This window comes from Zonotrichia albicollis, chromosome 6, assembly GCF_047830755.1.
Source record: "Zonotrichia albicollis isolate bZonAlb1 chromosome 6, bZonAlb1.hap1, whole genome shotgun sequence".
Taxonomy (NCBI): domain Eukaryota; kingdom Metazoa; phylum Chordata; class Aves; order Passeriformes; family Passerellidae; genus Zonotrichia; species Zonotrichia albicollis.
In genome coordinates, this window is record NC_133824.1 from 36,641,426 (window position 1) to 36,666,839 (window position 25,414).

Genomic DNA, 25,414 nt, shown 5'->3' on the forward strand with positions numbered 1-25,414 from the left:
GCTCTGTCCCTAAGTACCCACGGCACTTGAGTTGTAGTTAATGACCAGGATACTTCAGTACTGTGTGAACACAAACACATTGTAATTACAGTAATTAAATCTGCTGTAGAAAGAATTGTGAGAAATTGAGGACTGTCCACAGTAGCATCTAATTCCCAATTAACACAAAGTAGTTGCTGTGTTTGCAAGCCAGGACAGACATACCCATAGCCGCAAGCTCCAGAGGGAATCGTCATTTATATTCAGATGGAAAGTTGAACACATCACACTGTTTTAATACTAGCTTTGAAAGACAGGTAGCCACACATTGGCCACTTACAGATGGTGAAACAGCAATTCAGGGAGGCTGAGCTGCCAAAGGGAAAAGCCAATTACACAGGTTCCCCACAGCCAGCATTTCACTTTGGGAACGCCTCATTCCCAACCCCATACTTTGACCATTTGTTTTTTAAACTAGCCCACAACCATGGCTGTTCTTGTCCTAATGGAGAGAGTTTCTTCTTCCTTGTTTGGGTCTCTTTCACACATATAATCAGAAAGAATTACTTTGCTTACCCTCTTACTAGTCTAACATTTCCAGAAGGACCAAATATGAAGACAAAAGTAACAGCTTCATGAAATACAGCTCTTTTCTTCTCTTGAGCCTGACTGTCAGTTCCAAAAGCAGATTGTCATGACAACAAACAACCTGGAGGCAATCCAGCCAATTAATCTGCAGAGGAAGCAGTCATCCCAATCTAAGAGAATAGCACTGCTGTTTTAAGCTTCAGAAGCCAAAATAAAAAAAAAAAAAAAAAAAGAAAGAAAGCAAAAGAAACCTTACCACCCACATGAATGTGATTAGGCTGCCTTAGAGCTGTAGTGAAGAACAGCCCAGCCCTGGGCACGTGCTAGGCCCTTGGCAGCCCTTTCATTCTGCTCCCGACAGAGCAGGGGCAGGCCAGCCCCTCTCCAAGGCTCGGCTCCGAGCACAGCTACACTCCCAGGCTGTGATGTAGCTCAGCACCCAGAAGAGTTAGCAAGGTGACCCCTCCAACCTTTACATGTGGAGCCAAGAAAAGAGCTCATAGGTTAAGCAGAGGTGTGACACAGAAGAGTCTGTCACACACCACTGCTATAAGCCCCTGTTTTGTTACCATTGCTTTTGTATGTTTTTCCTCTTCCTCTGTGAGTTGTCAATAATATTTGTCAGCTCAGAATTATTTTTTATCAGCATCTTAAGCTCAGGATTATTTTATTTTCCACAAAGGACTAATACATCAGTGCAAGTAGATAGTAAAGTAATTGTCCTTCATTTTCACTAATTACAACGTCCTTCATATGCTGCTTTATCTCTCTTCATCTGTCCTGCTTTCTACAGGCTGAAGCACACCACATCTCCCCTGAAAATATTCACCATCTCCGACATTTTTTCTACTCCAGCTTCTTGGTAGTAACTCAGACATTAAAATGTTTAGCAACAGATGCCCAATATGCACTGTTTGTTAACCTCAAGTCATTCATACATACTTCTTGTTTTATAAAATACTGTGGGTATTAAGTTACAGAAAACAAAACTGAGAAACACTACCTGTAGACTTATATGATAGATTAAAAAGAATAAAAATGTCACTGTGTTTTAAGATTCTCCCAAGACTCAATAAACAAAAATTTTCAAATAAAAATTTGCTTCCCTGTCTTCAGGAGAAGGGTAAGAATAAATGTTTTCATTGTAGACATGTCCTGCAGTTAAACATCTTTCAGAAGGTAACTGAGCAACGAAGATCTAAAGCTTTAAGCATACACAAGATTTACTCATCCGGTAAACAGACAGATTCACTTCCAACTCAGGTTTTACTATCAACCTCCCCCCAGGTCCAATCCATCTCCCAGAAGGACTAAATGGATTCCCAGCAACTTCAGTGAGCACTGGATCACAGATTACAAGTGCTTCCTGCAAAAGTGTATTTTTACTAAACAGAAAAAGATACCACTCTTCTGAGCACTGAGAATGCAATGTATGCATGTGCACACTCTCTCCACATTTCTCTCTCACTATCTGCAGCGCTAGCCAACACAGAGTAAGGCAACAGAATCATCTTTGCTGCTGAGCCTGTTCTGTGTTGAGCTGGTATAATATTGCAGAGGAGAATAAAACCCCCGTGCCTACCTTGAGGGCTTTCACAGCTTTCTTCATCGCTGTTGTCTTGGCAGTTATTTTGACTGTCGCACACAAAACTTTTATCAATGCAAAGACCATTTTTACAGTGGAATCGGGCAGTAGAGCAAAGCAAGGGATTTGCTGCTGCAAAAAGAGAAAGTGAGACCTTTCATTAGGAATTCTCTTGCTCCGGCAGTTAAATAGCTGATAAGCATCAGCTAGAGGTCACAACTCAACAGCTGGTCAATTCCATGGGTATGTGGGAGTAACTTGGCAATCAAACCAGCCCTGGCTCTCTAACCAGGGAGAGCTGAAACTTCTAATTTATGCAAGATTCATCACAATTAGCAGAGATTTAGCCCACCCACAGTTGTGATAAGCCTTCTGTTCATTTTCATGAGAGCCCAATCATGATCACTGTTCCACATTTGCTCACACTGAAGACATATGGAGGGTAGAACTGCCTACCATAAACACTGCCTGTTGATTCCCATTACAGAAGGCTCAGTTTAGCTGAAGTTTCCTATTTTAAGACAATAATTTTGACTGAGAACTGCTAGGCAGTGGTTTATTTACCTCTGATTCTCTTCTCCATTCTCCTCACTATTTTGAATTGATATAACAGCGATATTGAAATCTCTCAGCCTCTCACTGCTTAAATTTCAACTCCTTTTTAAGGAACAATGTTTACACCCCTCATATATGTCATATACAACCATATTCTTCAACACAGTCATCACTTAGCTGAGATATGCATAATTTAGCTGGTTTTAATATCTACTCATAAATCAATCTCTGTCCTTTAATACTTTTTGGCACTCTTCTCTGAACTCCAAACATTTTTTGGTAATGGGGTGACTGAAATAGAATGTAACTTTTCAACTGAAAATTTTAAAAAGGCTGCTTAGATGTCCTGTCTATTTCAAGCGGCTTCTCTACCACAATGACAAAGGGGATTTGTTTCCAAATACTAACTGGCTTCCACTTTTTTGGCTTTAAAGTAAAAGCTAAATTTAAAGATTTTTTAAACAATAAATAAATAAATACAACTTTAAAATCTGACCTGCATATAACCTGCAGGAAAAATAACAAACACTTCCAATTTCTCCAGTTCCCCAAAAGCTTGTTTAGCACAAACATGCTAAAACTCCTTTGGTTTGAAACTCCTGCACGCTTGCATACCACATTGATTTTTGAAGTCACCTCAGAATCTAAATGGTTGATCCTCTTCATAAGCAGTAACTCGACATTTAGACATGCTAAAAAACACCAAGTGCCTCACTGGCTTAGAATAATGGAGAGATCAGTAGCATGTTATCATCAGCTTTAAGGTCCCATTAGAGCTACACATTACAAGCTCAAAGGAAATTGTGTCATTCCTAATGAACTCCATAAGCTGGTGCACTTTCAGTTGAGACTTGCCACTTGTCAGTCCACCACCTTAGGGATATTCAAAGCACTTTTGTCAAATTTTATTTTTAGTCCACGTGTTCAAACGTAACCGAGAGTAATTTCCCTAGCCTTCAATGCTTCTCTGGCTTCACTTTCCCCTCAGAAATACTGACTCTTTGCCACAGCCACACAGTCCTTGAAAGGCCCAAACCAGACTCTCCAGGACAACAACAGATGCCACCTTGAGAGGGTCAGGCTGTGGAAGCACACCAACCACCAACAAGAAAGGCAAGTCCTCCACAAGCAGACAGTGACAGATCATGCTAAAGATTGCCCCTTTTGTTATCTTTGAAAGCTGCTGTCTGTTGTCCTCCTCCTGACCTTTAAAAGTCATTGAAAACAAAACCTCAGCATGCCTCTGACAGGAGAATGAGCAAGTATTTTGCTGCAGGCTTTCACCTAGAGACCCATGCTTTTACCAGCTCTTGATAGTAACAGAAGAGCTGCTGGATTCAACATAACATCTCCCTACTGCTCTGCTATATCCCTGCTAGACTTACAGATACAAATGGATCTGTGTAGCCACATGCAGAGGGTTTAGCCCAAAACAAGCAGTACTTGAGATCATCTCTCTGCTACAACTTCCCTGCTGCTGCACATTGGCAGGCATGTCTGGCTTCAAGAATCTGCCTCTCCTTCCAAGAACCTGTTTCACTAAATATACCATTATATGCTTTTTTTGTTGCTTGAGAACACGTATAAACAGAGAAACCCAGATGCACTGATGACCAAATACATCATATTCTTCAGTGACATGAAACAAGCAAATAAAAATGGAACAACTCAAATTATATTTAATATTTGTCCAATCTGAGTTACATCTGAGTACAGAGAACATGTTCAAAGCAAACATGCAGCTTAAAACTAACTTCAGGGGCTTGGAGTAACACACAGGCATCATATACAAAGCAAGACTGAGATGGACCTACAAAAAAAAAAAGGCAGACTCATTTTCATGAAGTGAAAAACCAAGGATTGTCTGGGTTATAAATGACAGGGAGAATATTTGACTCAGAAACAGAAGGCTACTGAATGTTTCCTTTCTAAGTAGCATCAATTAGTTGAAATAAGCAGCGGTGCCTCACTTGCAAGCAGGCTCCCACTTACTGCAGTTCTCCTCATCGCTGCCGTCGGGACAGTCCTCGAAGCCGTTGCACCGGAAGCGGCCAATGATGCAGTGGATCCCGCTGGCGCAGGGGAAGAACGTAGCACCACATTTGGATTTGGCTTTTGCTGTGAGAAGAGACAGAAGTGGGCAGAGGTGAGGAAAACAATTCACAATGGCTAGAGATCCTATTGTAGCAGCACAGTTAAGGGTGCTCTATGTAGTGCTGTTGGCACAGATGTTAGGTGCCTTACAAGCAAATTAGTGTCTTTGTAAGACTAAGAAACACAAGAGACCCTCATAAAAATATTTTTCAGCCTGCAAACACGAATAACACTGCCTTTATTCAACATGATTGATATAAAACTGGGTGCAAAACAACCACTGTATCTCATGTTGCACAGCATGGTTATTTATAAAACATTAAATACTAACAACAGTATCAAACCGTGTTTAACACGTGATTACAGCATCTCACGATGATCTCAAGTGCTATGCATTTTTTACTTTACTGCACAGCCACTTTTCATAGCAAGAAACACTGCCCTCAGCCATAGTAATGCAGACAGGTTCCACCATGATGCTCAAGGCAAGCACCAGTTAAGTACTGTGGTATCACATCACCAGCTTAGAACAAAACAACTCCCAACAAAAAAAGCAATTTTACAAGACAAATGGTTACATTTTTTCTTTTTAAAATTATCTTTTTACTTGATAGACCACACCACAGGACACTGAAGACTTTGGACAGTCCACTCTAAAGCAAAGGCAGTCCCTGCAGGAAGGTGTGTATGCTGCAATGTGGTAACACCACTGATGGGAGAACATCAGGGAAGAAGCAAGATTCAGAGCTTGTTGGCCTTTTAAGCAAATGTTTCCTACTCCTACACCAAATCTAAGACATGCTTACAACTCACAGGTACCACAGCAAGGGGCAAGTCTTTTAATGTGGCCCTAAGGCACATCAATACACCAAGCTGCCCAGTTTTACAAAGCCAGGACAAAGTCAGGTACTATCAGTGTACAGACCAAAAAAAGCATATCTAACAGGAATAAACAGCATTAATTTGGAAGGAATCCTCTCTTCCAGGATTAGCTACTAAGTACAGCTGTAGCAAATCCATCACTCAACGGAGTGCATATAAATTGTTTTAAACCACAACTACAGTAATTATCACTTGCTTTAGTGTCCTCTGAAATCAAATTCTTGCAGTTCCTCTCCTAGGTGTTTTTCTTAATTTTATTAGTAGTTTTCAATTAGAATCATGAAGTAATTATGATGAAGTAAAATAAGATGTATCACTAAATTTCATATATTCAACTACCACTTTTTCTGAAGACTATCCAAGGTCCACTCGGGGAAAAGAAAGCGAGCCATTACTTTGCAGAAAAAGATGATAAATTACCCTGAAGTAGCCACTGTGCTTCACACCTCTGGCAATAGAAAACCATCAGCAGGGACATTTGAAACCCCTGCAATTCTTCACACAACTTCAAAGAGCAGCTTCTGTGTTAGAATTCTGAGACAGACAGATCTCAGCAAAAAAATTTAATAACCTCGAGGTGTGAGGCAACATCATACCCCCAAAAATCTTTAAACAAAGGCAGCAAAACAACCTCAGCAACAATTCAGTGTCATCAAAGCAAACAGTCCGTACTAATGCACTAAGAAGCCAATAAAGATGCTGCTGGAAGAGAGTGATAATAGCACACACACGTGAAGAGGTGCTCAGTGTTTCACATGTGTTCCTGTTTTCCTTTCTATAAGAGCTAACATCTTTCTGAAACCCTACAGTGAACACACTCCAAGTTCTTCTGGACAACTTACCTTAGAGACACATTTTGAGCTAGAACGGTTCCAGAGGGGACAAAAGGAAGAAGTTCCAAGAAGGAGAAGAAATAAGGAAAGAGGGAAGCAACTGTGCTTTTGCCTCTGTTAACATTTACTGTTACCCATTTCTCCAAGCAAGTTTACTTTTGTCACTTGGAGTCTGAATTCAGAGACTATCAACTTTCTGGCAAACCGTACTTAACGATGCTCTTTGTCCCCTCTGAAAATCTTGACAAATTAAGGCTTCAAAATTATTTACTTTTAACATTCCTAGCATGGACCATACTCTTACTCTTGTAGCCTATTCTTCCTGACAGATTTCAGACCGTCAAAACCAGAGCCTCTGGCCCTCTGAAGAGGTGATGTGGCTGCACATTCCTAAGCAGAGTGAACGTGCAGCCAGAAGCGGCAGTGAGCTGTGCACGAGCCCCGTTTCAGGCATGACAGGCACAGGTCACAATATCCTCGGCTGCTCTGGCCCCAAAGGGTGCAAAGCACATCTGGGACATTGCCTTGAGCTACCACAGTAAAGCCATAAGTAATATTTAATGTTTGGACAAACCTGGAAGAAAATCATGCTGGAATAACCAGAAACAAAGTTAAGAATTCTTTCTTCTCTACAAAGCATACAGATATAACACCAAAAAAGAGGGAGAAACCATTTAGGACAATTATCTAATGTAAGTATTACTTAGATAGTTATATAATGTTTAGTTAAACATTTTATCCCCAGACATCTTTCTATCTTCTCCTTCTCCTCCAGAGACAGCAGCCAGAGCACAAGAAAATTTTGTTTTACAATAAGTGTTCATAAAAAAAACCACATACTAGTAACCACAGACCAAAAACAAACAAGGAACTAAACACCTTCAAATTATCTCTAAGTTTCCCTTTTCTATAGTCCACTGATTTTATTTTTTTTTAACTGGCGAGAAGGAAAAAATAACAAACAAAACTCGAATTTAATTCACTATACTTGCAACAGACAAGATATATAAACCAATCCCAGTTCAAACCATACTAGAGAGCCTAGGAATATATAAGAGCATTTCAACCACCAAGGTGATTCACGAGTCAGTCAGTCACTTACTAGACACAAGTCTTGCTCCCAAAGAGAACTTAGTTTTCCAAGTTCCAATTCCAGACACAAAATGCATTTTTCATATGCTGTACACAAATGCAGAAAAAATTAGAAACCAGTAAAGGCTAAGTCCAAGTCACGTCCCCTGACTCTGGAGAACTCCACTGAAGAATTTCAGCTTTATTTTCAATTTGACATCCTTCTTGTCCCCTGGCATAGTTTTCCCAAGGTTTTCAAGTAAATGTTTTTTGGTCACTGCTCATAAAGTTCCTATGGAAAGGACAATAATTTCTTCCAGAGTAGAAACCTACCTTCCCATTCTGCAGGATCTCTGGAAATACTCTAAACATGAAGGGCTATAATTTTCTTCGGGTCTGGCACCCTAACAAGTAACAGATACATATACCAGGATCATGACAGCCTATAGCACATTCAAGTCATGTGCTGCACTATCCCAGCATTCCTGTGCAATTCCAGCTCCCATTATGTGACTGTTACAAAAAGAGTTTTCTCCTTTGCTCATCATTGTGCCGCCTACTGTACAGGTTAAGAGTTTTCAGGGAGATCTGTATGTGAGAAGCGCTACATCGATCTAACAGCAGCTATCTATTTGGCTATTTCAGTGATTTTAGCCTCAATAAGCTTTCAAGAACAGCATTGTCTTTGCAATCTATATTCTTCTCAGCTATGCTTGGTTGAAACAGGCTCAGGATAATCAAGAATTACAGGTAGATCTGGAAATGACAGAAGTAAAAAAATGAACAAGCACATGTGGATTGTTTGACCTTATTAATCCAAGGTATTACAACCAGCTAAAGGAAAGGGAAGGGAGGAAGTTGGTTGCTTTTAAAGGAACTTGCAGGCAAGTCCCCTTGAACCCATGTCTCCAGAAAGGAAGAATCCAAAAGACCACACGCTGAACAGGAAGGGATGAAATACAGCAAGAAACCACAGAGCAACTTACAAAAGTGTCACTCTGGATTCAATATAGCAAGTACAAAATACATGCCAAAAAAACTGCCATTCAACCAATTTGTGAGCCTAAGTCAAAAAAGAATCAATTCACTCCAGTTCCACTCTTTATTTGTTACCTGCTCATGGCAAAAGCAACCCAGGACTGGAAGATGAATGTGAATCTGTATTTACATTACACAAAAGGGAATTGCCATGGTATTTAAAAAGAGGCATCCATGAACTAGAGGAGCCTTCTATGACTCCATCACCCACGGGAAGAAATTACTCTTCATGTCTTAAAATTGAAACATGAAGCAAATGGTGAAGATGGTGGCAGAGGGTTGCTGGCCACAGTACAAGTTTGCCAAATGCTCCCTCCAGGTTGCTTCGCTTAAGTTCAAAAAAACTAATTTTGGCAGTTGTACATGTGAGTGTGTGAAGTCACTCCTTATGCTACACAGAACCTAAGCCTCCCACCCTCTACTTTCAAACTCCAAAAAAATACTAACTTCCCATCAGGACCAGTAGTACACTCCACTGACAATGTGACAGTTTGCAGGCACAGCTCTACAGCAGTAACAGAAAAACATTTTGCTATCTTTAGGATCCCAAGTGTGAAACTGTACTATTTTTAAACAAGTGTGATCCATTTTATTATTTCTCAGCAGAGATGCACAATAGGCGAGAAAAAGAAATCAGATTTGGCAATACTGTGTAAAACCTTATGCTGTATATAGATAACACTCTTGAATAAAAGCAATTTTGGTACTCATGGCTACAATGACTTGGAACCTGATTAGAAGGTTACAACTGATCTGCAATGGGCAGGTGATTTTTCTTTTCACAGATAGAGCAGCAAAGACATGAAATGTATTTTATAATTAACAGTATTAACTGTAAGTTTAACAAGATCAAGTACAAAGTGCTGCACCTGGGTCAAGGAAAACCCTGATGTGTAAACAGGCTGGAGGGTGAATGGACTGAGAGCAGCCCTGCCAAGAAAAACTTGGGGATTCTGGTGGATGAGACTGGACATGACCCAGCAATATGCACATGTGGCCCAGAACGTCAAATGCATGCTGGGCAGCATCCAAAGCAGTGTGGCCAGCAGGGCAATGGAGGGCATTCCACCTCTTTACTCTGTGCTTGTGAGACCCCTGGAGTACTGCATCCAGCTCTGGGGTTCTCAGCACAGGAGGGACACTGACCTGTTAGAGGGAGGCCAGAGAATGGATCACAGGGCTGGAGCACCTCTCCTGTGAGACCAGCTGAGAGACTTGGGGTTGCTCAGCCTGGTGAAGAGAAAGCTCTGGGGTGACTTTACTGTGACCTTTCTGTAACTGAAGGGGATCTACAAGAAAGCTGGAGAGGGACTATTTACAAGAGCATGTGGTGACAGGACTTAAGCTGAAAGGGAGTAGTAAATTTAGATTAGATATAAGGAATAAGTTTTTTAATGTGAGGATGGTGAGGCACTGGAACAGGCTGCTCAGAGAAGCTGCAGATGCCTCACCCCTGGAAGGGTACAAGGCCATGGTGGATGAGGTTCTGAGCAATCTGGTCTAGAGAAAGGCATCCCTGCACATGGACAGGAGAACTGGAACTAGAAGATCTTTAAGACCCTTTCCAACCCGAACCTTCTGTGATTCTATGACGGTTGCAGTTGAGCCAGCTTATCTACGCCTCAAGCATTTCACAGGTAGTTATAGTGAACCGGGTACTAATTACTGCGTGCAACATGCAAAGAGCACACAGCAGGCACCCCACACATGTGGCCAGTAGACAAGCCTATTTCCTTTTAACTTTACAAACATTTCCATTTTAAAATGTTTCTCAATTATTTTGTAATCTGAAGTGAGGAAACAGGATGCAGCAGATACAACATACAGACAGAAGTAAGCTACACAGAACCAGAGCATCTTTGAACTAAATTGTTGCCTTAGAACCTCTCCAAGCAGCAATTAAGTAACTTTATGCTGCTTCACAGCTATGCATCTCAACTCAGCAACAGATAATGATTTGCTTAGCTAATCAAAACTTGATTACTTGCATGCGACAAGAGCAACTCTCAAGACAGAAACCACTGCATGCGGATGCTGCATTATTGCACAGACATCAGTATTTTCCTGACTTTTATAATAAACCACCTTAAACTCTGTTGTGGGTAATTTCGGTAAGGGATGTTACAGCCACATCAGACAGCACTGTAAAACCAGATTCTTTTGATGAATGCATGGTGAGATGCAGCATTTCAGTAAAGGCTTTACATGAAAGAGATAAGGGTTTCAATTTTAATTTACAAAGAAGGACTGATTTGACAACAACACGTAATGCAAGCTGAATGGCACCAGGATCTGATTCCTTTCACCCCAAGAACTGATATAAACCCTAACCGTATTAACACTTACAGTTATTTTGCATTAGTTAACTGCTGTTTGGACCCTACAGTATTTTTAGTTCTGTTCCCAGTGGGAAAACCACTGAAGGCAAATGCATCATTTGTTGGTTCACAGAGCTCTGGAACAGGGCTGCCTTGCAGAACAACAGAGAAGTTTCACTTCCTCTGCTTGCTTTTTCTAGAAAAAAAAGCTAGCACTTGAGTAATATTGTCAGTATAAAATGCACTCAATGGTCCACTATGTCAGAACTTCTCCAATTCAAAACTAAACTATTTAAGTTACTGAGTTATGATACAGAACACAGTCAAACTGCAGAGCATTCACTGCGCCTATAAAAAGCCCTTGGGTCACTCTTGCTTTTGCTTCCTGTTTAACAAGGCCAGTCAAAGAATTGCTATTCTTAAACTGCTAATGCAAACATAGAGAAAAAGAGCCTAAGGTGTACTTTATTTTAAAAGGAAGCAATTTTATGGGTTTTTAAGTAGTGAAATTAGCCCAGTAGGAAGCATCAGAGGTTGCCTCCAATATGGTAAACTATCAGCCACTTAAATGAGTAGTGTTTACACTGCAGTTAGCAGTAAGAGAGAAAGGACAATGCTAAAGAAAAAAAAAATAATCCAAGGGAGTATGCTGCCATGAAAAGTATATGGCTTCCTTCTAAAAGAGCAAAAAAAGAAAGCACTTCAGAGCTGAATTACTATGAGTCAGTGGCCTTTAATTCCTGCCAGACAGTAAGGCCTTAAAGTAATCCTTCATGGTCTAGGAGTCCTTCAAAATCACCACAAAGCAGAGATGTCAGAGCATGGACAAAATCCTTGGTTTTCAGACATTCAGTAAACCAGTTTCTCACTAAGAGAAGTATTTTAGAAGTTACTACTCACTAAACAACCCGAGCAATAACATCTTACTAAAGGACAAAGTGAGCACAGTTTCAGAGTTGTTAACTTGCTCAGGATGCAAACAGGCAGGACAGAACACCACCCTTAAGCACTCCAGTAGCAGTACTCCTCAGGAACAACTGTGTGCCTGATGGGCTACAATCCCTCATTCTATTCTGGGATACTACCTACCTGTTCTTTTTCTTTCAGTTGTGCCACTGATTCCATCCAACTGTTAAACCTGTCCAATTCCAAGCTCTCCAATCGAGCTATTTACTGACCTCCATCAAGAGGATTAAATAATTAGCACCACAAACCCTTTTGATCTCCCTGCATAAAATGCTATCAAACATAAGCAGCTATTGTACTTGCCCCTACTCATGTGTAATTGAGCTTCAAATGAAACATTCACCATGGTCACTTAATTACAAATCTTATTATAACTACTAAGTATTTGGTTGCTTAATCATGAGTAAAAGCAAGAGCTAATTCCAGTTTGATATTCCAAGTTTGAGAGCCATCTGAGTAAGTGGCAAAAAAATCAGCAGCTGCCTTACAGCATCTTCCCAATTAATGCTGATGCTCATTTCATGCATTGTTTAATATCCAGCTTTGCTTAAGAATTCTGACTTTTTTACCTACCTGCAAGAAATATTCCAGGTCAACCTGGAGATGACAGGAAGCAGCAAGAAACACAGGAAGAGAGTTAAAAGCACTAATTGATTTTGATACACAACTAGAAGTCTAGAGGTCTTCCATGTGTATATGTGCATCTACTACACAACATACAACTACCTTCATTGAGAAATTCCTAGCTTTCTGCTATGTATTCCAGTTATCTAGAAAAAGAGGTGTTAATTTCACTCAATTTTTACACAAATTTTTACTGGGTTCTAAATAAGAACGAGACATCTAAAGATTGGTTTGCTGGAATTCTAGCACATGACAATCCTTATTAAATACACAAAATCTACTGACAGCAGCTTTTCATTGCCATGACCCTTTCAGGATGCTAATTCTGGTAGAATATTTCTCTCTTCCTAAGTTCAGGTCCTGCTGTTAGATTTTCTCCTTCCATATACTAACACACTCCCCACCAAAAGCTGTCAATATAAAAAATAATGCCTATTTATCACTGGAGGGGTATGGGGGACAGACAAAGGTGATACAGAAACTCCATCATCAGAAGGCATCACAAGACACTTGATTATTAGAAATCTATCGTTCTTAGAGAAACAACAGTAGACTTAAGACCTGATTAGCCTTTAGGAATCTTCTCTCACACTATTGGTGAACTATGAATAGCACGCTGGAGAATCAGATCTCTAAACAACGGTTACAAAAGAGAGATAATTATTTTCATTCTTTCCTCTAAGTTTCCCAGGCTCAGCCTGTGAGAAATTACTCTTTCTTCAACCAAACTGAGGATATCCACACCTATCTACCATCCTGTAAGGGATTCACCTGTTTAGAAGAGGCAAGACTTTGGCAAAGATTGGCCAACTCAGTGAGCAGGCATTAAACTGAAGCGTGAGGTCCAAACTGGCAACATTCACTACATCACATCCATCTGGGGAACAAGCCAGGCCAACCACAGCAACAACAAATGTTCCTGATCTGACTACCAAGATGAGATCCAGAAGGAAAACTATCTCAAGGATGTACACAGCTTTGGCAGATCCTCCTGCATCCCTTCCTCCAGGAAAACCTGCAGGAACCATTACCTCTCTGAAATGCCAGTACACCAACACACAGCACAGAGAAAAACCAGGCAGAATTAGAGATCTGTGTGCACATCCTCTGCAGTTAGAGAGACATGGTGGGATGGCTCACATGACTGGAATGCTGTCATGGATGGCTACATCCTTTCTAGGAAAGACAGGCCAGCAATGTGAGGTGCTGGAACTGCTCTTTATGTGAGAGAGCAGCTGGGACGTATCGAGCTCTGCCTCGGGCTGGGTGAAGAACCAAACAAGAGCTTACAGGTAGGAAGTCAACACGTAAGGGACAACATGGGTGACACGGATTCTGTGGGTGTTTGTTATAGGCCACCGTGCCAGGAAGGGGAAATCAACGAGGAATTCTCCAGTCAGCCGGAAGGAGCCTCACAGTCACAGGCTCTGGTGCTCATGGGGAACTTCAGCCACTCTGATCTCTGCTGGAAAAACAACTTGTGGGCAGACAGGAGCCCAAGAGGCCCCTGCAGAGCACTGATGGTAACACAGGTTTTGGCACAGGTGGTGGAGGAGCCATTGAGGAGAGGTGTGCTGCTGGACCTTGTACTGACAAACAAGGAAGGACTGGCTGGGGATGTGAAGAAAGCCAGGCAATAACTACAATTACAGCCTGGACCACATGAGAGCTAACTTTGGCATTCTCAAGGCCAAAGGAATCCAGAGGCGAATCCTATGAGTCATGGCCCTAAAGGTGGGAAGGTCCAAGAGAACTGGTTAATACTCAAGCAGTGCTTCCTCCAACCTCCAGATTGTTTAATTTCTTATTCATAGGGATGCACCAAAGGGGGCAGGTGCAGCCCTATGAGTAAGAAATCAAGTGAAGAGGACAAAAGACCTGCATGAATAAGCAAGGAGATTCTGGCAAACATCAAACAAAAAGAAATAGTATTGAAAGTGGAAAAAGGGACAAGTCACTTTGGGAGGAACACAGGAACACTATCAGAGTAGACAGGAAAAGCTATAAGAACAGCTAAGGCCCATTTAGAATTAATGGGCAATGGATGTCAAGGACACCAAGAAGGGCTTGTTTAAGTAGATCAATAGCAAAAGGAAGAACAGGGAAAATTTGGGTCCACCGATTTGGGAATGAGGTGGGTGCCCTGGTGACAAAGAATACAGAGAAGGCTGAGATACTGAATGCCTTCTTTGCCTTAGTCTTTGCTGAGGGCAACCCTTGGGAATCCTAAACCATGGAGGCAAGAGAGAAAGTCTGGCTTTCCCTTGGCTGAGGAAGAACAGGTAGGAGATCAGGCAAACTTGACACCCACAAATCCATGGACCCCAATGGGATGCACCGACATGTCGCAAGATACTACTGCTAAGCCATTCTCTATCACCTCTGAAAGATCATGGAGAACAAGAGAGGTACCTGAGCACTAGATGAAAGCCAAGGCCACTCTACCTTGCCTTGGTGAGGCTGAGTTGGAAGGATTCTGTCCAGAGCTAGTGCTGCTCACAGAAGTTCTATAGTCTCCTCCTCTGGAGATACTGAAAAGCCACATGAACATGATCCTGTGCAACTGGCTGCAGGTATAACTGCTTTAGCAGAGGAGTTTGACTATGACCTTCAGAAACCCCTTCCAATTCCAATCATTTTCATGACACAGATTCTGTGACTCCTCCTGTTTCATTTGGAAGCATTTAAAATGTACTAGATAGAGATGTAGAGTAAACCATGCAACCACAAAGGTAGACTCATAGTAAACTCCTGTTTACAAGGAAAGTTAACTCCCAGATCACACTCTCAAACAAATGCCACAAGCCTCACACTTCCACCTTTCACATAGATGTTAGCACTACTCAGACCGATGGAATATTCCATCACCTGTATTTCTACTAATTATTTTAACATACTAATTTTATATTAACGTATTTCTAATTTAGCATGTTCATTATGCCAGTATAAACCTCCATTATGCCCACAGGGGATCACAGATCACTTAAAATGCATCAGTATTTGACAGCTAGGCAACTTTTGCTGCTCTACTTAGGGTTAGGGACAGGCCTAGGGTTTAGAAAACCACAAAGCCCAGAGCTCCAGGCACACTGCAGCTGCAAAAGGCATCCCAAGGGGAACACGGAACTGCCAAGACTTGGCTCCTTCCCAACCTTTCTGCTTGGCACCAGCCTCACCCCCATACACCTTGTATCCCCTCACCTAGGGTTGGGCTGATTCTTAGGGTTTGGGTTAAGCCCAGTTTGTATCAACCATTTGTCTGTCTTGGTACACATCCATTTGCAGCAGCAGCTTGTCATCAGCTACACAGAGACAATGACTGAAGTTCACAGCCATCTAACCCTCTGGTAAGTACTTTGAGCCTTATCACAGACACTCCACACTTCCCAAAGTAGCAGACAGAGGTTCAATGAACTGAAGACTACAAGTTCAGCTGTAATACTTTTGAATTCTGTTACAATCATAAGGTTGTAACAAAATCCTCAGATATGAAAAAGTGATTTCAATGCTGGAGTTCCCCTTTTAGTATTTTTGGGGTTTACTTACTTTTTTTTAAGTGCCAGGTCACTAAATCACTTACTTGCAAATAAGAAACAAATGAATACTTATCTTCTCTAAAAACTTTGTGAGCTTTGATACAAGACCACAGCTATTTAGCTCACACTGCCTATAAGCTGTTCACTAGCTAGACAGAACACAACCTATCAGCAACGGTATCTTCTCAAAGCTAAAAGATACACCTGACTAGCAACTACAGACTGTAGCAGCTGAGATGCCTTCAACTTTATTTCTGATAGAGCAATCAAAAAACTTGTTGCAAGTACACAATGCTGGATCTTAATCCCAGGAATCTGAAAGCACCTCTTCTAAGTATCAACCCTGCCCCTCATCTTGTGAAGAGTTACTCTTAGTCTACACCTAGCTTTAACTGATGCTTTAAGCATAATTTTCTGGGGCTACTGAGTATTAATTCAAAGTCAGTATTCTTTACTGATGGGTAGGATTAATCCTGCCCAAGTCCTTGCCCACTGCCGTATTTCTAGATCTCAACTGGTTTAGACAATCCCTTCTGAATGAAGCAGACATTTCTATTTTCTTTTCTAGCAAAACACCACATCTCATTCTTCAGTGCACTGAGGTCTGCTTGTTGAATTGAAAGCCTAGTATTTAAAAGGATGGGAGCCAGAGTTACTTTGTGCCCTTTGTTCCTGTACATGAAAGCCATTCATTAGACTGACCCTGCTAAGTGGTTAAATCCAAGCAAAATGTCTTCAGCTGTAATAACTGCACTGTCATAATAAGCACTTATTAAATACCTTATAAAGATTGTAGCACTCATTGTCTTTACAAGATTTTTTTCTCTGTCTTTAAAAACAGCTATTAAAGCTGGTTACTTATTCTTAGCAGTGTGGAAGTCATGATTTTGACTGCTCTCAGAGCAAACCTTAACAACGTGAGGACACACATCTAAATTCAGACTGTCGCCAGAATGATTTGAGTTGTTAGTAATGACCATTTAGTACTAAATTTTGCCTTTGCCTCTACTGTAATTTTGGGACTTACAAAGGGAAAAGCACTCACAATGTGCCTTAGTCTATCAACTTGTGAACTTCCTGTAGAGCAGACTCAAAGCATGCTCTTGATTGAGGGCAAACTCCATTATTTACCTTTGTGGGGTTTTTTTAAAGCAGCAAACAGCAACAAATCTAAAGGCCACCTCCTGAAATATAGCCTGCATCAAAGATGGCAGGACAAGGCAGTCTGATACTCCCCATTTGAGGCTTCCAAGCATGTGACATGGCTTTGAAGCTGTGGCAGCCCCCACTCAAACCACCTTCTTCCTACTGCAGCCCGTGCCAGCAAGTGTAGGAGTTCTTGCACTCAAGAGCTTCTCCAATGACAGACAAACTTCCTCAGACTTGACTTTGATTCCAGTGGGATTTTTTCTTTTTCAAATACTTTCCAGCCCTCAGATGCAGTTGTTAAAAAATACCTCCTTTGTAGAAACTGAATGCAATTACGGCAGTTAAAATTCACCTGAAAAAAAACCTAGCTAATCTGCTTTTGTTCTCCAAGAGTTTCAGTTTCCCAAATGAAAGGGTTTAGAGCACAGTGAAATATTCTTCACATGATCTAGGAAACCCGGGCTACTAATTGCAGAGCGTGGGTTTCATGTGGCATTCCTGTGAAAAGACTCTTTCTCTCTCTCCCACGGCCGTGTGTAGCTGATCATTACGAACCCGTGGCCTCGCTGCTCCTCAGCGTAGGGAGCTCCAACACCTGTTGCAAGTGAACACCAGAGGGAGCAGTAAACATTTGTCTGGTAAGAAAGCTTCCTATTGGAGATGGAAAAAACACGGAAAATAAGGTACAGCAAACCTCGGGGAAACTTAAAAATGGTTACTATGTGTTGCACTTTCAAACTACAATATACTGCTAATCCAGTGTGAGTCCTCACCAGTGCAGAAACAATGAAGATTTAGAGCAAGTGTGCAGATACAAACACTTTGAATGATGCAGGCTTACTGATACCACATCTCCCACCCCTGCACTCCACACCCCAATGACACCTGATCTATAAAATCTTCTGAGACTATAAAGCATTTACACAAAATCTTGTGTGCACTAAGATAGATTAAATGGAAATGCAAACATACTCAATACAGAAAAGAGACACAGAATGGAACGTGACAAAATAGGTCATGTTTACTATACATAAACACACAGTTCCAACTCTACAGGGTAAAAGCAAGAACATAGTTAATACATACAAGAGAAGATGAAATCAAAGATTAATATGCTAACATATCAGCAATTAACAAGTAATTACAGGACCATCTCAAATGTTATACTACTTACCTGACAAAGACAGTTAAAAATGCTTCTGCATTCTTGCAAAACCAGCAACAGAAGCATGGCCACAAGTGTAACCAGAACACATTCCCACCTCCCACCTTCATCCTTGCACTATGGCATGCAGCCTACCAGATGTAGAAGTTCCTACAGTGTTTGTCACCAGACCCTGGCTTCAGCAGGGGTGCCAAGGGCTTAAATTTCTGGACACAAACGGAAATGTTCTTACAGGATCTACCGGAAACTTGGATTAAACTGGTTTCTCAGATTGCCCAAATACAAGTCACAGTGCTCAGGACCTTGAGAGTTAGCCTGCTGCTGTGAAACTGCAGAAAAGCTTGGCTCACCAGACCCTGCTGAGTGCAACCCAGGGCTGCAGGTATTACAAAACCCTCAGTTCTGGTTGCACTGGGTTCCCTACAAGCACATGTGTCTCAGGCAAAGAGACAGAACTGACCTTTAGCGGAAGCCTGCTTGGCAGGTGGCTTCAATACCTGTCTGGGGAATCCTAATTATAATGGACCATTTTCATGCAGCACTTCATTTAATAAAGACATTCTCCCCCATGGAGGAGATTTGCTCTGTCTGAAGGACGATCAGAGATCAAGGTTTGATGCCAATGGATTGCTGGTGATGAAATGAGCTTTTTATTACCACAGTTCCGGATGTTCCTACAGACCTGCTCTTGCCAGCCAGCCAAGAGTGCATTGGCAGCACATCCTTACAAACATGGATGATACTCCATTGTTCAGACATCTATACAACCCAGTCACAGCTTTTAGCATTGACTCAAGCCTGCTTTACCTTTATGCTTGTGTTGAACGAGCAACAGCACCAACTGGAAACAGAAACAAGTGAGAACACGCTGCCCCCAGGCTATCCTTGCACACAGTTTTCTTCTAGCCCACAGCCTACACTCTTCAGCCCTTGGATTAACACAGATAGTCACTGCTTCACTGTGTGCCACTATTTGCTCATAGCTAAACATACAAATTTGGCATCTCTCAGAAGAGCAACAAAGGAAAATCTAGACTCCTGGGTATTTGGTATGTCTCTAATTCTGGCTGCTGTCATGCCAGGCACTTAGCGTGGATGATGTGCCATGCTCTGAATCCTCACCATCTGCTGCTCGTTAGCTGACAAAGGCAGCACATGCCATCTCCCCACTAGCTGCTGCTCATTAGTGACAAAAGCTATTCTGTGTTCACAATGTTCTCTCTGTAATAATCTAATACAAAGATGTACAAAGAGGCAAAGGAAGGAGGAAACAGAGATGACAGAGTAAATTATGAGCTTAACTAAGAATATTAATGCACTCTTAAATCTCAAGATGAGAAGTCTTCCAAGAGCAAGACACAGGTCTTGGCTCCAAAGGAATAGGCCAGCAGGTAGGTATAAAAGTCAGCACTAGAGATAATTCATTTACCTCAAAATGTTTCAAAGCATGCAAGCACACATTTCTAGGCTCCTTCCATTCAGGCTCTTTATTTTGCAAAATTTTGTATCTTCCATTCCCGATAACAGAAAGAACTGAGTGCTGACAGCATGCAGCTCCCAACCTGACCAGGGCAAACACTAACACCAGGTAGCTATAAAGCCTGGTGTGCAACCAGAGGAAGATTTAGGATCTGTGCAATCAATCCATCCAAGCTTCACAGGAAAGTCCTGTTGGTAAAGATTCTACATTTGTGAAGAAGAGCCTCAGCTTGCTTTATAAATCATCTACACAGGTGAAAAGCAGTAATAACAGCAACACTTCAAAGAAATGTGCATGACAGATACTGGACAACTGGCTGAGGAGCAATCCAGTCAATGAAAACCAGAAGATGGGAATGAACTACAAAACAGTTCTCCACTGGGAGACACACTGCCGACAGCCATTTACTCACAAACTACAGAGAACTGGAAGTACTCACAAAACATTCACATTGATATGGTAAATTAATCCTTTTCAAGCTCAATTAGTTGCTTGGAGGAAGAAACAAAGCAAGGTTGTTCTTCAAGAAGTAGTTCTTATGTACTAAAATGAGAAGTCACCATCTCAGCTTATTCCCTCCCTTTCATGTTTTCCCTCAACCCTCCACCCTAGATAAAACCAGGTAACATTTTTCAGTCATCACATCACCATTAAAGAAGGTAAGAGCATGAGAAATGTTCTGTGCACTAAACAGCACAAAGACAGCTGGCATGGGATGTGTTAAGGTGACAGGTAAGGAAACAGAGGAAGCACAGAAGATGACAGATGGTATGTGAGTGTGTGGGTTCTGGCAAGTGTGGGAGATGAAGGAAAGGCCATAAGCAAAGTGACATGGTTAACAGAGATGGTTCTGCAGAAGCAACAGAAAAGGGGCAAAAGGAAGAAAGGGAAGAGTTAAGACATTAATGGACAATGTGCAGGTAATTCTGCTTTGCATCTTATTTCCTCCTCACATCGACCATTGCTTTTCCACTTGCTGGCCACAAAAATCCAGAACCAGATCCAGAGTTCAAAGTTTTCCTGTTTAAAGGGGGGCAGACAGGATGAGATGCTAGAGCAACGGAATTGATAAAATATTGTTGGACATCCACATTCAACTGTAAGACAAATCAGAAAATAAAGACTTTCCACACAACACATGCCTGCATGATTACTTCCTCACGGTCATGCCACAACACAGCATACTCATCTTCACAACAAATGAACCCTGTAACCAAGCTCCTACTCACACAGACATTTTTAAGCAGGGCTAACACTTTTTGGTGTGAAATAGTTACTTGATGAGGAATCACAGACAAAGCAGCTTGAAGTACAGCTGCGAGTAGTAACACACTGGGAACTCAGCCATCTCATGCTGCTAATGCAACTCCTATGGCTTTGTGCTCACCATCATCAGCTCAGCTACTGCAAAGCAAAACCACAGTAGAAAACAAAGAACTCTCAATTTCACTGCAAGGTAAGTTTTAGGAAGTAGAGCCCTGTCCTGATGGAAGGAAAGTAAAAAACTTTAGACTAAAATGCTGAAAAAAAACCATATATACCTATAAGGCTGCTTTTCAATGCCTTATCTCTGAGCTAGAGACAAATCTAACACCAGATTTGGTCTGTATAAGCCCATCTAACCTCTGATTACTTTATAACCTGAAAGACTGGTTGGAAACACTACAAATGTGGAGATTCAAATGAGCACTATCTGCATTCTGTTTTGGCTTATCTGACCTGTTAACAGCAGGCCAGCATAGGATTCACATCGATTGCTCTCCCTGCAAGCCTCTTTTGTATGCTAGTTTTACATTTGTGAGGGTGATCCAATAGCAGATAAATGTATGGCAAGAGGAAAGAACAGTCTAATTATCTCCATCAATTTGTGCAGGATCAAAAGATTGCTCATCCAGGAAACTGTCAGCCAATCAAGCCGGATAAAAGTATTTGAAAAAAAACAACCCAGGAAGGACAGTTCTGCAGCAACTTAAAATTCAGAGCTACAGCATAGCCTACATCACTGAGGTTTATTTGAGTCTGTGGTGACAAGAACAGCTTTTATGAACTGCCATTTTACAGCTATTTATATTTTATTGTCAGTTACTATGTTTATTACTGTCTGCAATTCACCAGACCCAACTGATTTTGGTAAGGAAATTTTTCAGAAGAGTCACAAATCATATTTTCTTTTTACTGATTCCTGAGTAAATACCCAGTCCAGCCTTCATTAGGAAAATCTTCATAAACATCATCTAATTGTATCAAATGAAAAAATTTATGCAAGCCAGTGTCCTGGGGTGACGTTATGATGCTTGTATCCCCATTCATCTGTTCTGTGCCTTTAAGGCCGGCTCTGAAGAGTGAAGTTTTGTTTGGGTTTCTCTTATCAGGAACACAGAGACGTGCAGTACATAGGGCTGTTTTTCACTTCTTGCTTCAGCTTGCTGCTTTGCTTGCTCCCTTTTCTGCTCTTGCTTCTGCTCTGCTTTGGCCTCTGCTTATTAGCTAGTTCTAGCTAAAGAGTCCACATTGCTTCCTGGACTGTTTCTCCTCTCCTGTTCCTGTGACCATCTCGAACCTGCTCCGGACCGGGACCCGGGAACACCGAAGGTTTGGCTGCAGCAGCTGCCCCAGCGCCGGAGGGACTGAGAACAGAGCAACCACCCCCGAAAGAGACTTTCTGATTTTGTCATCTTTCTCAAAGCGGTGTCATCGGGTATTGTTCATTTTGTGTGCTGGGGGGTGCGGGGCCAGTCAAATAAACAGGTTCTTTCCACCTCTCTCCGAGGAATTTTTTCCCGAACCGGTTGGGGGGAGGGGCCGTGTGGATTTTGCTTTCTGGAGGGGCCCTCCTTTGCAGATTCTTTAACAAATTTGCCCTAAACCAGGACACCAGACAACGCCAACATTCTTAGAGACACAGAAACTCCTGGATCCTATAAATACAAAGAAGTACTGTCATTCAGCTTGTTTTAAAAAGTAGAAGCAGCACACCAAAAGTCATGCCAGCAGTCTATTCAGGAGCCAAGTAATAAGGAACCTGAGTCACGCAGCTGTTGTCATCAGGAACATCTCAGTGAAAGGTACAGGTTGAACTTCAGATATTTTTATTCTTGCCAAAGCTCCCACTGATACAATTTTCTGCTAGGGTTTAAAGAGATGTGCATGACACTGATCAATCCTTGCAACAGGCCTGTCCCTTAATGTCAACATTTAAGTGTGAAAAAAAATTAAACTAACCTGTCTTCAAGGCTGCAACACAAGCCTGATACCTTAAAAGACTGCAAAGCATTAGATACTTCATACAGATAGTTTAATTCTTTAGAAAGGGAGCAAAGCTCACTGGCCTAAAGCAAAACTACATATGGAGATTTGCACAGCACAGGTATTAAGGCCCCATTATTTAAAAGGGACAGATTACTGGGGTTAAAGAAGAGGAATCAAGTTTTTAAAGACAAGATCATTTAACAATTCAAGTATTTCTAGTCAGGTAATTTGAAAGAAGCTACTCTTTTTCCCTTCTGCTCTATCAGCAAAGCTAATGTTGTCTTGGAAATGTCCTGGGAAAGGTAAGCTTCTTATAAATTCAGTTTAAGTGTAACAAAAACCTCTGTAAAGTATACACATAGAGAAACCACGTTTGCTACATGAAAATGTCTCAAATTTCTCAGTTGCTCTAGAATCACATGAAATTTGATTTTTTTCACTCTTAAGTGGTTTTCAAATCACAGCATCATGATACGGCATAATTTTGTGTCTGGTTAACACATGTAGGCTAGAAAATTTCATGTTGTGGCCCAGTAACATCAACGAAATCTTGCTTAATACTAAGAAAGAGATGAAATCACAGATGAAAATCAGATCAAACTTTTTTAGCTCTCTAGAACTAGAAGTTCTTTAGGAAGGATTAAAACTTAAAAACACCAATTAGCAAATTAATTTAGCCCACTTTTTAGAAAGTTGTTGTTAAAGTTCATAGAGTTAAGAATTGCATTTTGATTGGAGATAAAAAAAACACAGGGTACAGTCAACAATTTTGAAATGGAAGGAACTAGGTTTGATGTGGTGAAAGTCAACTTACAGCACTACACCAGTGTGCTGAAGAAGTACATACAAGATACCTAAAAATCACAAAGCATCATGGAAGAATTGTAAGTCAAGTCCATCTCAATTTATCCATCACTTCAGGTACCTCCCCAAGTGCTGTATTAAAACTGGACATCGAAGAACATTAAAGACTTGAAACACTAAGTGTTTTTTCCAGCAAGATCCAAATGAGCAAAGTGGCAGCAGCTTTGTTCCCTCTCTAACACTTAACACAGCAGTAGCACCAGTTAGCCAAGCCAAGTGATAACGAGCATGATAAGGTCACAGCAATGGTCACTTACGGCATTCCTTCTCATCACTGTCATCAAAGCAGTCTGGCAGCCCATCACACTGCCAGGCCCCAGGGATACAGCGTCCATTGCTGCACATGAAGTTTCCAGGAATGTTGCATTCATTCGTGAAGTTATTCCCAGGCAACAGTTGGCTGTCTGCGGGAAATGAAAGAGAGCTAAGTTCATTGAGGATTTAACAAAGGCAGCAAAAGCTGTCACTGAGCAAGCTGTTCATCAGTGGTTGAATGAAGATTAAAGAAATGGACGCTGATCCTGGTTATTTTTTCATTATCTTATCAGTATCCTGTGCCTGGTACTTGGTAGCACTTTCCTTTTCTTTAATTCTCATTTTATCTGTTCTCCATTTTCACACACTATTTTGCTGATTTCCTCTTGCTATTTTCTTTCTAGGAACACACATGCAACCTCTATCCTGGTCAAGGCAATGTTTACTTTTAAAAAATTCTCTCTTCTTCACAGGGTCAGTCTAAACAGAATTAAAAAAACGAGGCTACATAAACTCAGCTCTATCCTCCCATGCTTTTGTCAGATTAGTACTTAGCTTGCAGAATATTTTGCTGTTGTTATTAGCCAAGGGCTATGCACAAGGTAACACAGTGACAAATTCATACTAGATTTTCAATTAAGTTTTAAATATAGTGCTTCTGGTCAAAGTTAGAATAGAGCTTCTTGGTGTCAGTACAGTCCCCTGGCACAATTTGTCCACAGGCTAGTAAGGCAGCTGGCACACTGAGTCTGCCAAGTGCAGGGGGGACAGTAGCAGGATACTGGATATCAAGAGAACAGTGAGAGAAAGAAACCTAGAGATCTGCTGTCAAGGTTAGACACAGCATTAGTCAGCCATTTTAATCTACCATTTTTCTCATTTTGTGCATTTTCTTTTGGAATGCAGATATAACAGAAACATGAACAAACTCCAGTGAAGGAAGAACAATGACACCCAATGGCTTTAATAAACATCAAAATGGCACGACCTGTCACAGAGCTGGGAGGAAGCTACAAGGCAAGGCAGAAAGTGAGAAAACTAATATCCTTCCCCTCGTCTTCCTGTCATATTCCAGACTAGTCCCAGGCAACATACACTTGGAGTTGGTAAAAATCCTAGAAATACAAACCTTCCCAGGTAAGGATGTCCTAAAAACATGTCCCCCCTGCCAATCTGCACACCT

The 25,414-nt window shown here is 41.3% G+C and overlaps 1 protein-coding gene across 4 annotated transcripts in view; it reads right to left on the reverse strand.

Moving 5' to 3' along the window:
• LDLRAD3 (low density lipoprotein receptor class A domain containing 3) overlaps positions 1 to 25,414 on the reverse strand; it is a 105,669-nt gene that overhangs the window by 46,153 nt on the left and 34,102 nt on the right. For 3 of the 4 annotated variants that reach the window (XM_014268669.2, XM_014268663.2, XM_074543217.1), the window contains exons 2-4: positions 24,234 to 24,380; positions 4,700 to 4,825; positions 2,150 to 2,284 (exon numbers count right to left, since the gene is read on the reverse strand). In XM_014268669.2, the coding sequence (XP_014124144.1) occupies positions 2,150 to 2,284; positions 4,700 to 4,825; positions 24,234 to 24,380 (408 nt within the window). The remainder of the gene's footprint in view (positions 1 to 2,149; positions 2,285 to 4,699; positions 4,826 to 24,233; positions 24,381 to 25,414) is intronic. The other variant, XM_026795009.2, reaches the window with a different exon arrangement.